Source organism: Maylandia zebra, linkage group LG1, assembly GCF_041146795.1.
Source record: "Maylandia zebra isolate NMK-2024a linkage group LG1, Mzebra_GT3a, whole genome shotgun sequence".
Classification (NCBI taxonomy): Eukaryota; Metazoa; Chordata; class Actinopteri; order Cichliformes; family Cichlidae; genus Maylandia; species Maylandia zebra.
Window position 1 is genome coordinate 34,439,012 of NC_135167.1, and position 14,122 is coordinate 34,453,133.

General features: G+C 40.2%; 1 protein-coding gene across 3 annotated transcripts in view; it reads right to left on the reverse strand.

Annotated features, from left to right (window-relative positions):
- mpped2a (metallophosphoesterase domain containing 2a) overlaps positions 1-14,122 on the reverse strand; it is an 82,337-nt gene that overhangs the window by 40,654 nt on the left and 27,561 nt on the right. For 2 of the 3 annotated variants that reach the window (XM_004575140.6, XM_004575139.6), the window contains 2 exons: positions 13,069-13,250; positions 3,226-3,451 (listed from right to left, as the gene is read on the reverse strand). In XM_004575140.6, coding sequence (XP_004575197.1) covers positions 3,226-3,451; positions 13,069-13,250 — 408 coding nt within the window. Of the gene's footprint in view, positions 1-772; positions 3,153-3,225; positions 3,452-13,068; positions 13,251-14,122 lie in introns of those variants that run through there. The other variant, XM_076885369.1, reaches the window with a different exon arrangement.

Consider the following 14,122-nt stretch of genomic DNA (forward strand, 5'->3'; position numbering starts at 1 on the left):
CAGGCCTTCAAAGTGAAAACAATCAGCTCTTTCATCTTACATGCAGAGAGTGGTAAGTGGACTCAAAAACTAAAAATCAGGTTTTTCTTCTCGGAGCAAACAAGCTTTTGAAAACAGAAGTTCAAATCACAAGAAACATGCAGACTGCCTTTCGATCATTTTTTGTACCTGTCGTTAACAATACATATATTTTAACTAGACAAGGCTGCTGCAGCAATAATAATAATAATTATTATTATTACATTTCACGTGTTTTTAAAATAGGTCACTGGGGATATGAACAAATGAACTATTTATTAACATATATGGGAAAACTGCAATATCTAAAAGGCATGATTTTCTGAAAAAGGCTAGTGGCATTTATCATGAGACTAAAAGTTGCCCCACACACACACACACACACACACACACACACACACACACACACACACACACACACACACACACACACACACACCACAAACTGTATTTTCAGGGACATTTAACTCATTCACTGCCAGCCATTGGCAGTGAATGAGTTAAACCCATTGACTCATTCACTGCCATTGACGGCTATAGACGTCAATGGCAGTGAATGAGTTAAGAAAATGAATGAAAACAGATGCTCATTAAAACAATTTCTCTGGTTAAACCACCCAAAACTGGAGAGGTTAGTTCAGACAATACAAGGACAACCTGCAGTGGTAGAAAATGTTCACTGCTCAGACATGTAATTATCTAAAATCTGGAAAATAGTGACAAATAAAGATTGATAAATAGCACTTCAATTCAATTCTGTTTTATTTGTATAGGGCCAAACTACAACAACAGTTGCCTAAAGGACCTTTTTTATGCAAATTAAAGATTGGAATAATACAGAGAAAAACCAACAATCGAGACAACCCACTTGGCAACAGTGGGAAGGAAAAACTCCCTTTTAACAAGAAGAAACCCGTTAAAGCAGGAGGTGGTTTAGGGAGGGCAGCTAGCTGCTGAAAATGGTTGGGTGTGAAGGAAGGTTGCGGAAGAGAGCCAGAAGCACAGTGTCAATTTCTTTACAGTGAGTACTTTCAAATTGCTTGTGCACCTTCAGCTTTTTACTCTGTAACAACCTGAACAGGACATTTAGAAAAAAAAACCCATTTTCTTTGCAAAGATCTTTATTGTGGCTCTGACTGCTTTGATGGATGTTCAGGTTTGAATATTCATTTCACATCAGGTTTTCACTCACGTAAACATAATCAACTTGCTTTTAAAGCAGTAGCAGCAGCAGCAGCTTAGAGGACGACTGAACCCCGAGCCGCATTTATCAGGTGGTTGTTACACGCTACATTTCCTGAGTGATGCTGTCGGGTCCCGGCCTGTAGCAGCAGACCGCTGAAGGCTCGGAGGGGCTCGGCCACCCAGGCGGCGAGATGGCGAGCTGTTGATGAAGTGAGGGGTCACTGCAGGGCTAAGTGAGACCTCACACTGGACAAGGAGTCCAGACCTCAGGCCACGGTGGCATATGGGTGTGAAGGAGTTGAGGAAGCTGAGCAGGAGTAGGTGTGGGGGGGGAGGCCAAGCTGTCCACTCGGCCTCTCACGAGACCCCCAGCTGTCACAACAGACATTTACCAGGCCTCACACTAAACACCCACCAGGGAGAAGGGGAGGGGTAGCATCCTTCCCCTTTCAAACAGAGGGATGGAATAGAGGAAGGACGGAGGGGAGAAAAAAAAAAGAGTGTAATCTCATCTTCCTGCTCCTGTGATGTCTGAGGAATGCTGCGTTTTGCCCCCGCTTCTTCCCTGCCACTCTGCCACTTCTGAAGCCAGGCTGCAAACCTGCTAATTATAGCCGCTAAAGGATGAACGTGTGACCTCAATAGTTATTTTAGGTCTGCTGTGCAAAGAGAGCAGAGACAGTCACAGCAGGACGGGGAAAGCTCCAGCCTAAACTGTCACACAGCAAGACACACAGCTGCAGTGCAGGCGGGCCAAGGTCAGACTGCAAGACTGTTCAGATACTGGGAGATGACAGCAGCTCACACTGAGCTACAGAGGTTTCTTTCTATTTGGCTTATCAAGCAAAGGCAAATGGATCAGATAGCTCAATAAAAAGGACCTTAAGACACAGGATACTGGCAAAGAAGGAGCAGTGGTCCAAGATCACCAGGACAAAACTGCAGCTTCTGGGATTCATTAGATTTAATTTGATAATTTGTTTTAATTTAAGACTAAAATAATTAGTTAATTATCAGATTAACAGATACAGACACATATGGACATTTCTATGGAGTGAATCACTGAAAAAATAACTCAAGGGTGGATGAGTGTGGCGATGTTTTAAGCAGAGATGACCGATGGTTAGATTTACTGCAGGTTGTACGTTATGGGGCTGCTTTCATATAGATGTACATTTAATATAGCATATATTAAATATATTTGCTTTACCATTCGGCTTAATCAGGTTTTATGTATGGTGTGTGTGTTTTAAGTTTCACCTTCCTAAAAGATCTCCTCCAGAGAACTATAAATTCTTAAAATCAATTAGCGAATGGATGATAGCATTCTTTAAAAATATGAAATATAAGTATTAAAATAAAACACGCACATAACAAATCCTTATCTGGTGTGGATTTCTACTTCCATGGTGCAAAAATCCATGCTTTATATGAATATTTATAAAAAAAAAAAATACGGGACAGTGTAATGCTACTACTAAGTACAACAGTAGATTCAGCAGTAATCTCAGGAGAGTTTTCTTCATCCTCAACTCTTTGCGCACACACTTCTCACTGTAAGAAGAACTCCCCTCTGCAGTCGTCTGCTGAATGAACGCCTCTCACACCATCACTGTACCCAACGTGCTCCCCTTCCAGCATTACTCCCACACCTGAGAGGCTATTCACAGCGTCCTGGTACCACACGTATCACTTAACCCTGTGTCAAAACACCGGTGTAACATAAGCACGAGGTGCAGGCGAAGGTCCTGAGCTCATAAAGGAATGTGCGTTCTGGGAATAACGCTCTGCATGTACGAGAGGTCCCTTGCTGTGAGCGTGCAGCAGACTACAGAGTTACTGCAGCGAGTAGCTGGAAAGCAGCCAGAAACTGACAGACTTGGAGAAGGCATACTGTCACCTCAGGGATCCACAGCACGATGAGACAGAAACGTGACTCAGCGGTTATGCTGGGCAGACAGTGAGGAGAGCAGTTTTAGTCATTAAAAAAAAAAAAAACAAGTAAACAGGTGGCACTCTTACCATGGTGTCCCGTATATCCGGAATCCCTTTATGGTGACGTCTGAGTCCTGCAGGTACACACAGTTTGTGAGCAGCGACTGGACATTGTCAAAGTCCTCTGGTTTGAGCTTCGACACTGAGGGGAATCGGTAGTAATCCTGCTTGACCAGCTCAGCCATAAAGTCCTTATCGAAGGTCAGCTCATGGTTCCCCGCGATTACTACCTTAAACTCATACGGTAGGCCACCTAGAAGATAGAAGAGAAGCCAGGGAGAGGATGGTGAGCTGAAGTCCCAAATCCACACATAAATCTACACACTAAGCTCTGGTTGGAATTGTTTTCGGGGGCTCGATAGGCAAGACTGCCTTCCTCAGACATTTTTAGCACTTCCGAAACACTAAGTGTGTGATATGGGACTTTTGTGGTATATTTTTGACCAAAAAAATTAAGAAATAGTGAGATAGATCTCTCAGAGTTTTGCTTATTATAGCAAGTTGGACATTAGAGCTAAAACTCTAATAATGACCTTAGTCTTTTTATTCCTGTAGATGCAATCTAAAGAGAGCCTCTCATCCTCTAACATCACTGGTCGACAGCATTATAGTGTCAAAAGTAAAAACTTAAAGAGACCTAAAGGTCAGAGTATGGATAACATTTAAATTGATCTGATCCTTTGAAATTGATTTGTTGTGCGTTTCTGTACAGATCTTTGTCAAAGGCTTTAATATCCTGTGTCCTTCAGTTGCAGATCTGTTATGAGCACAATACGTGATTCAGCCTTAATATTATTCTTCTGCCAAAGCAGAGGCTGAGAAACATCAAGGTTTATACACAAACCACTAAACCAAGTTTCGAGAAACTTGCAGGAGAGGTGGAGGCCAAACAAAGCGAGAACTCATTAACTTTTGATGCTGATCTGGATCACTTTCTTTAAAACTAGCTTTGCTGCTCTCCTAGTGCCCCTCTGCAATATTAAATCAATGAGAAATGAAAGAAACATTAAAAAAGTTCACTTAAACTGAGAAAAGTTTAAACCTTTTTTCTTTTGACCAAATTTTTTTTTTTAATTCATGAGAGTTATACAAACATGGCATACACCAAGGCTTGGCACGTTATTTGTGTACCCTGCCTTAGAGTTTGCCCTCCAGTCCCTAGATCGAATAAGGTGTTCTGAGTCAAATCAGATTTAGCAGTTTTTTTAAAGGCTGTTAATTTATCTATATCGAGCAGTTTAAGGCTGAACAGCATTTTATAAAAATCACACAGTAGCTGTATGTATTTTCCACCTACTCCCTCTCTACAGAAACAGCAGTTTATCCCAATAGTTTGTATATAAAGAATACACTCCGTCAATCGCTCCCTGTATACCTAACCCTGAGTACAGATCAGGGCTGGAAAGAAACTCAGATAATTGGAGGGAAAAATACCCTCAATTCAGACAGTCAAAGAGGTTACAACCACAGCTGACGGCTCAGTTTGACCCCAACAGACTACCGTCTATCTCTGTAGATGCCAGGCAGCTGGAAAAGGCATGAACCTGAACTAAATAGCGAAGAACATCTATTACAATTCTCATCCCCTCATCTTTCAACTTCTGCTGTGCCCTTTTCGCTCTCCTCTGTCGAGGTGATTTGTCCTGGTACCCCTTCGCCATCAAGAAACTGACTTACTACTTTATTCCAGCCGACTGAGCACTCAACAAAAGGGCCTGGCCTTCATCACCCTTCGACTCACTCTCTATATTTCTCTTCCCCCCCCCCCTCCTGGATTCTGTGTTTTAGGCTTCCTGGTGCTCTTGCTCCAGTCCTCCTTCCTTTGTCTTCTTGAATGCCCTGCGGAATATGTATAGACTAATATGCAGGCTCATTTTGTATAGTCAGTTGAGAAAAAGCCATGAGAAGAATGAGCTCTGAGGGAGCGGTAGTACTCTGCCGCCCCCAAACACAACTGTTAAAACACACAATCTGACCACAGCTAATGATTTTTGTTTTAAAATAACAGATTAACCTCCTGGGATTTTCTTGAATTATCTAAAAACTGTTTGGTCTACAAAATGTTAGACAATGTTTCTTTAGCCAAAAAGTCTTTCAACAAGTTTCATTGTTTAGTTACACCAACCTCCAAAATCCAAACATTTTATGCTCAGTATCAAATAAAAAAAAAAGCAGACGTGCGAGTCTAAGCTAATGCATGTTTGGCATTTCTGCTTAACAAATTATACAAATTATAAATCAATTATTAACATCCTTCCAGATTAATTTTCAATCATTTCCAAGCGCATTCTGTCAGGTATTGGATCTACTTTAGTGGGAAGGTTTGGATAAAATGAATACTGACTTGTTGGTATGCTAATGAATTCATCCTGATTACTTAAGTACATTTCTTAACACACGCTGCCACACTTGCTGGCTGTCATGCCATATAGTTCTGTCAAAGAGTGACTGTTCATACCTGGTACTGTAGTGGCCTTCTGCAACAAGGTACGAGTCTGGTTTTTGTTTCATAATGCATACACAATTTAACAAGCTGTGAACGTTAATATATGGAACTTCAAAAGAAAAGGAGTTGTGTAATTGCAGATGTTACACAGTCTAAATATGAGATGAAATGCACACAAAAATGACACTAAACGGATGATTGTGCAGCCAGCATCCCTTGGTTGTCCAGATGAAGACAGAGGTTTGTATTCAAGCAGGTTTAAGCTGACTTTAGGAGATCTGCTAAACATGCTCAGTAACAAAAATGGTAGAAATTCAGTGTGTGTAACACTACAGTGCTATTACAGTTTTATAAGTGAGATGTCTACATCCATCTATAAAAATGGAGTTTGACAGGAAGGTAGGTGATCCCGGTTTTGTGTAAAATGCTTTTCTGTGCTTTGTTTTAAGTCTTGCCATTTATAGAGGAATGCTGTGATGCAAGCGAAGAGGATAAATTGAATAAAATGCTGAATAAAAAGTCCAATAAAGAGTATTTATTGACTAAAATTGGTTTGGATTCATAACGGAAAGTGGAAGAAAAAAAAATTGAGCATATTGCTCAATTTCTGCAGAGGCAAAGACCAAAACTGGAACTAAAACTAATAGAAAGTGAATGCAAGAGAATAAAAATTCAATCAAAAGACATCAGCTCAAGACAAACAAAAAGTCTGCCACATCCAGCTCAAGTGTCTGTGTGTGTGTGTGTGTGTGTGTGTGTGTGTGTGTGTGTGTGTGTGTGTGTGTGTGTGTGTGTGTGTGCGTGCGTGCATGTCTGGAAAAGAGTGTGTGTGTTCTCTAATACTGGAAATGAAAGAATCATGGCTCCCCGGTCTATAGGTTTCATTCCCGCTGCTCTAAATTAGCTCTCGATGCATCTCGGGATCATAAATTCCAGTGTAAACTTAAATGAGAGCGCCGTCTCTCAGTCCCCCAGCACTCTAACTGGATCACGCATCCATTTGTACGCTCACACAAAACCCAAAGCGAATCATCCGACACCAGGCAGGGAAAATCTGGGGAAAACATAATTACCACCAAACTCCGTCTCCATTACTCCACTGGGAATTTCTACTGCTTTTTATTGCTACCGTGATACATCTAACAGAGTCCTGATGCTGTGATACACCTGGATTTATTTTTCATTCTTCACCGACAGCCAGAGGTATGAAGGAGAGTACAAAGATCAAAACAAAACTCTGAAATGTTTTGTCATACCTCTCAAAGAGGCAGACGAGACATTTAAGACGACATCTGCACATTAAAAACATTTCATTTAGAAAGTGTTTTCCACAGTGCAACACTAAAAATACACACTTTGCCAGGGTTGAATAAGGAGTTTAATAAATCATCCTTTTGTCTGTTTCTATAAATTCATCCCTTAAGACATGCAGAGTAATCAAGCTATGCAATTTTATTTAAAAACCTATTTTAATTAGAGCCGAAACAAAAAATATACCCCTATTTAACAAAACAAACATTCACTCATTAGTCAGTATCTAGATATTTAAATATCAGGGTTTCAGCTCAGAGTTGGCCTATGTCAGTAAACATGACCGGCAAGAATACACTCCAGTGTTCTGCCTTCCTACTAAGAAGCCAAAGGAAAAAGATATATAAAACCCACCGACCTCATTAACATTATTTACCTACTTACTTCCATATATTTTGAGATGAATTTAGTCATTTTTGATCATGCTAGTCCCTTTCATAGTTTGTCTCTTCAACTGTCACCGTGTGTGTGTGTGTGTGTGTGTGTGTGTGTGTGTGTGTGTGTGTGTGTGTGTGTGTGTGTGAGCTGGAGGGTAGAGCAGTGTGTAGTCAGTGAGGTAAGACATGGAGAAGAGAAAATAGTGAATAGAGATGATGACAATCCAGCATCAAAAGCTTCCCAGCAACTGTTAATTACTAGAAAACAAACAATGGACTGACATCATTGAACCCCAGTGTCTGATTGCAGTGGAGCTTGTCCTAACTATAGCCTCGCTGACCTACTCGTAGATACAGTCTATATGGAAAGAATTCACTGTGGTTCACTCGTTCCACACAGCGTCATGTTACAACCTTATTCCAAAATGGATTAAATTCAGTTTTCACCACAAAATCCTACACACAATATCCTATAATGACAAGGTGAAAGAAGTGTCTTTGAAATTCCTACAAATTAAAAAAAAAATAATAATAATAAAATAAAATAAAGATGTGCATGAGTAGGGATGGGAATGAAGAAGAATTTAGCGATTCGAATTGCATTAGCAATATGACTTATCAATTCGATTCCTTATTGATTTTCACTGGGTTCTCTTTGAATCTCCACCATTGGTAGAGAACAAAACAGAGCAAAGAAACCAAACACAAAAAAACAAACAAATGAAAGCATTTATCCTGTGATCGTTGGAGGGAAAAAAACATTAATGAATGCTAATGATGCTATGTGTGTGCTGGAGGCGTAAAATGTGGATATTTTACATCTCTAAGATGATGACCTCAAATGCTGTTTAGCAGGGGGGGAAAAGCACAACTGAGAAAAACTGGAGAGGTTTCGGTTTTTTTGTTTGTTTATTTGCAGCTTGATTAGGTAATTGAGGTGATTGTACGTTTTTAAGTTGGGCCAAATGATTTATTCTTTACCCACACAAATGCGCGCGCACACACACACACACACACACACACACACACACACACACACACACACACTACAGAGCAGCTTGGGAGCAGCTTAAAGTAGGAGATCAGAGTCAATGCTCAGCCATCAGACAGTCCGGGTCAGGGAGATCTTGCTTCTCAGCATCGATCTCCAATGATCTCCTCCAAGAGGCCAAACAGCAGTCGATGGCCCGGACAAACTGCTGTCTCCTCTGTAGTGTGAGAGGAGCAGATAGATGAGGCGGCACAGACTTTTCCAAAAAAAAAAAAAAAAAAAAAAAAAAAAAAGCTGCACACCTACAACAAATTCCTCCTCCATCACAGAAAATCTGTTCAGATTTATCTGATGAGACCTCTGTTTTTCCCCAGTTTCAGCTTCAATAATGCTTTGTACCATTAAGATACCTACCTGCAGGACGCCGCTTCTGCCCAATAATTAAACTGTGTTACGCAACTGTGTTGACCTGGCAAACATTCCATACATTTTAATCTGGATCGTTCACCCTGAGAAACACTGAAAACAATTACTGAACTGCTGTGCCTGACAAATGTAAAAGACGGTCTAGTCTCCTGGTCTCACTTTCACTCTCTGAAACTCTGCTACATCAACAAGGTCCAAAGGTGACCTTTAAGCCAATATCAAACCTTTGACAAGTACTTGGTTCACATTCATTCGAAGCTGTTAGCCATGTAAAGCTAACTAGAGATGGCACGATACCACTTTTTTTATGTCCGATACCGATACCGATATCATAAATTTGGATATCTGCCGATACCGATATGAATCCGATATAGTGTTTTTTAATCAACAAAACTGTTTTTTAAAATATCTTGCTGCATTTTGCAAGTCTGCAAGTTCATACTCAAGTTTAAAACAACAACTACACTAAAGCTATTCTGTTATACCTGTATACAAAAAAAATATTTCATAGTTCAGCAATACTGATCAATCTAATAAACTTAAACCTACACCATCCTCCCTATTCTGGTATTTTAAAGAGTACTTAGCGTAAATATTAAGCAACCTAACTAATAGGGTTCCAACTCCCAGCAACAAAAATAAAAAAATAAAAAATAGGGAACCACCCCTCACGCTCCACCTCATGATGCTTAATCGACGTAATCAACCTTAATTTGATGCAGTGTGAAAAAAATGCACAGAAATCAATTATTTTTCAAGAAATATTAAATAGATTCAACATCTTTCTTCAACAAAATTGCAGACTGCACAGATGGTACCTTCCCAAAGGAAAAAGTACTATAGCTTACTAGGGTATATATATTAGACTTAATAGTCACTATATACAGTAATTGACTTCTATTCATTTTACATAAAATTAAAACTTTGGGTGTCAGATAATTATTTATTAAAAGCTCGACATTTTAAATGAGAATAAGAAAGAAAAGTATGTCTTTGTGCCCCCTTTTCCCTGTTCATGCCCTATCGGCCCCCCTGGCTAAACTTTGCTAGATCCGCCCCTGCACAGTTACAGCCGTAAGCTACGTAGAAAAAGATCCTGGAGTAGAAAGTAATATTAAATACATTCTAACAACAGCTGATCAAGCTTAAACGTGCTGCTGTTGTTCAGCCGCTGGTTTCCTCTTTCTGGTGCAAAGTGGGCCAAAAGCAAACTAGAGACACGGACTCGCGACAGAAAAGCCGATCAGCTGATCGTTAAGCAGTTTCGTGATTGAAGTAGCAGCAGGAGAGGCAGTCGCTCCATATATCGCTTGTTAAGCTTAAGGCAGGAATGCTTTACAAACATTCAGAGATGGACTTACACACTTGCTTTACTTCTCTCGGGGATAACTTTGTCGGAGATGAAATGCCGGGTTGCTAGCGAAGCTCCACATGCTATCCAGACCACCGACAGGTCCCGCATGCCACAGCCGCTCTATCACGTGATGCATACTGCTCCAACTGCTAACGTTCTGAGGTGAGTTACGGCGTGTTGCAAGTTTTGTGAGGTGCTTTCGTGATATTTAATGGATCGGATTACATTTTTTATTTTTCTCCGATATCCGATCCAGTAATTTAGGTCAGTATCGGACCGATACCGATACGTAATATCGGATTGGTCCATCTCTAAAGCTAACAGCAGAAATGAAAGAGCCACAAGATAAATAAACTACATTTCTCTCATTGTGGAGGCTGCAGAGACCTGTGTGTCATCTGAAGAGCAAATGATAAATATGATAAAAAAAGAAAAAATAATACAGCACAATCAAATAGTTTCCATTTTAAATTTAATTATGTAAAAGTGTAACGATGCCGAAAACTAAATTCATTTATTTAAAGGTTTTTTCCAACAAGCAGCTAGACTACCCCATTGCCATTTTCTACCTCTTCCACTCTACATCAGTCATTTGAGTTGGAGGACCAGGTGTATAGTCTGCAGACACACAGTCTTCTATGAGGCATTAGCAGGCAGGGTGCTCCCAACTACACAAAGTCATTTTCCACTTTGCTCTGCATCGATTCCCCATTATGACCAATATCTCTGTTTTCACTCTGGATGAACAAAGCGCACAACCACGTCTGCACACGCAGACACACACGCACTGACTGTCTGCGTTGATGGACAACCTCCTGGTGGGGCCAGGTGCTGTTTAAGGGGGAAAGAAAAGGGACGTGTAAAAGCCAGCATTAGTGTCTGTTCTTTTTTTTGGTATGAGTGCATGTATGATGTGTGTGTGTGTGTGTGTGTCTGTTCTTTTTTTTGGTATGAGTGCATGTATGATGTGTGTGTGTGTGCGCGTGTGTGTGTGTGTGTGTGTGTGTGTGTGCGCGCGCGCGCGTTTCAGGGTAATTAAGGGCAAAGCACCTGAGAGTACTTTAAAGAGTCAAGCTGGCAAAGTGGGCGTACTACTGTGACTGACAACCAATCACATTCAGAATTCATAAAGCTGAAAATGCAGACTTTAAAGGTTTAAATGTGTTCTATCAGCTCTGACCAACTTTTAACGTTTGCAGCAGGTTTTGAACTTTCAACACTCACATTCAGCCTTTCACATTGTAGTTTGAACTGTTTAAGATGCGTCTCAGTGTAGAAAGTCCTCTCTCCTCTACTCTTCATCATGTCTAGCAATATTTTATGTATGTATGTATTATATATATATATATATATATATATATATATATATATATATATATATACACACACCAAGGTAAAAAAAAATCTTAGTGTGGACTGACACAGTGACAGGAAAGTAACCCTGGTCCATAAAAATATTTGCAATGTATCTGCAGTCATGTGTTACATGTTACATGGAGTATAAGAGCAGTAGGCTGTGAACTCAACAAGACTGTGTATTAGGAGTGAAATGAAAATGCCTTTTCAGCCAAACTCTATTAAAAATGAATTAAAAAGTGGATACAGAGTGTTGGAGAAGTGGATCATGCTGCAGGAAAGGGCTGAGAAGTTTCTGTAAACTAGATTTTTATTTGGCTGTGAAAATTGGGTCAGTGCTAGAATCCACTGTAAATGCAGTGAAAGCAGACTGACTGCAGCCCCTGTCATCTTTGGAGAGGCACAACTTTGACAGCCACCTTTCAACTCTACAGGGGGGCAAAGTGTTTGAAACTCAAAACACAGATTTCGAGGAGGACTACTTCAAAAGGTTTACAAGCTAAAGGTTTCCACTCTGAAAATATGAAAATAAGTCGTGACAGGTTCATAAATCAACTTAAAAAAAAAAAATCAATGTTTATTCTCTAAAATTAAACGTTGTTTTCGTTACAGTTAAATAACACCACCACCAATGCCACATGTTCAACATTTTCCATTTTCCGTCCACTTTTCAGCACACAGATCAAACTACTGAAATCAACGATATGCGCTGATTGAACACAAAGTGAGTTGTTTTTTTTTTGCTGATGAACTGATTTTGCAGGCCATGTTTATTAAACCCCTCCGGCCAGAAATATTATGTAGGGCTTGACAGCATCGTGAATTGTCTCTGTGCGACAGTTCAGAACATAAGAGCTTGTGAGGGACTCCAATTCGTCAAACAATTTCCTTCAGCAGTCTTCACTCTACATGCTCAGGGACTGCAATCAAAGTTTAAAGATTCTTTCAGCTGCTCAGCTTGAGCCCCCTCCTGGTCTTGAACCAGGGAGACCAGGGGGTGTGTGAACGTGTAAGCCACACAGTCATAAAGCTTAAAGGTTAAATGTAATTTCAGGACACTGTTCTGGCTGATCAACAGACAAATGCAAACAGTTAAAACTAAAGAAAAAAATAATTCAAAATCCTGAAGTACTATAGCCCAGTCTAGTTAGTGGTACCTACTGATTTAGAGTGTGAGAGGCACAGGCATGGAGCATGTGTGCTTCTACTGAGTGAAACATGTCTATAACATGGGGCCAAAAATGGTTTCATGGGTCCACAAACAAAGCACTGGCTAACGGTTCTGAAACCACACAACTTGGAAAACACATACACACATGAAAGCTAAAGATTTACCTACAGCATGGGGCCAGAGGGAGAGGTGAAAGGTTAACTGATTCAGGGTGTTAGGTCAAAGGGGTTAAACTGGACACTTTAGCACAGCAGTTGGGGCTAAACAGAGGGGAGGCGGAGGGGTTCATTGTGTTGTCTGGTTAACAGTTAAACATGCTTCAGGCCCTGCCTCCTGCTCTTTAGAGACTTTGCATTTGTACGTGTTTGTGTGAGAGAGAAAAACAATGCATGGATCTAGAACAGCTGTACTGAGCATGTGGGTTAAGTAGTTCAGTACCTAGCCAGTCGTTGAACTTCTTAACTTCAGAGGGCAGGCCCAGCTCAGTGAAGTCACCCATGTGCAACAGCACATCGCCATAGGGCATCTGGATGCCATCTGTACGCGAGTGTGTGTCTGAAACACACACAAACCTGGTGTGTCCCGCTGGCTTGGGAGTGTCATACGGAATAGGGTCCACCCTGAAAAAGACAGAGAGAAAGTTGTCGTCACTAAAGCTGCATTACATGACTGACTGGGACCTGACTAGCTCTTTTTCAGTAACTGAATTAATTACCAAAGACTATTTAGTGATTAATTAGAGTCAGTATATTGATCGCAGTACAATCTCAGTGTGTGGCTGTTGTCACAAATGGTGATTTGATACATTTTGCCACCATTTGTGACAATAGCTACATACTGAGATTGTTTGAAGACACTTTACCGTCTATTAAAAAAATAATAATAATTGAATTGTCTGTAGGACCTGAGCTTCGACTTTCTCAAGAAATTTCTATTTACCGTGTCATTAACAAAAAATTAAAAATAATGAAATTGAAAGTAGTCAAACCTGATTTTTATTTATTCAATTTCCAATTTTGAAAATGACCATCTGAAAATCTTCTCCCCGTTTGTGATAAAATATAAAGTATCCTCAAAACAAGACTTTTGATTTTTTTAAAAGAAGAAAATATATACTAATTTCACAGCAGCTTTTAGAAGGGACACAGCAGAAAATAGGACGCTTAAAAAGATCATTTGTTGTGCAAAATAAATTACACGGCTCACAGGATAATGCATGTAGCAGAGTAAAATCCATCTCAAAGAAAAGAGGGGACATTACAAGAGCACCGAAAAAAACAAAGAAAAAAAAAACAAAAAAAGTGTAGTGTGGACTGGAAAACAACCAGTTTGCTGTGGCTGATTTCGGCACATAGTGAGGGCAATAGCTGTTTTGTGGCATCAGATTGGCTAAAGAGATGGTGAATTAAGGCATTTCTGTGTCCTTTCTATCCATTATCTAAAGAAAAATCACTTAGACCCAAGTCTGGCTGAAAAGTAACTCCTTTATTTA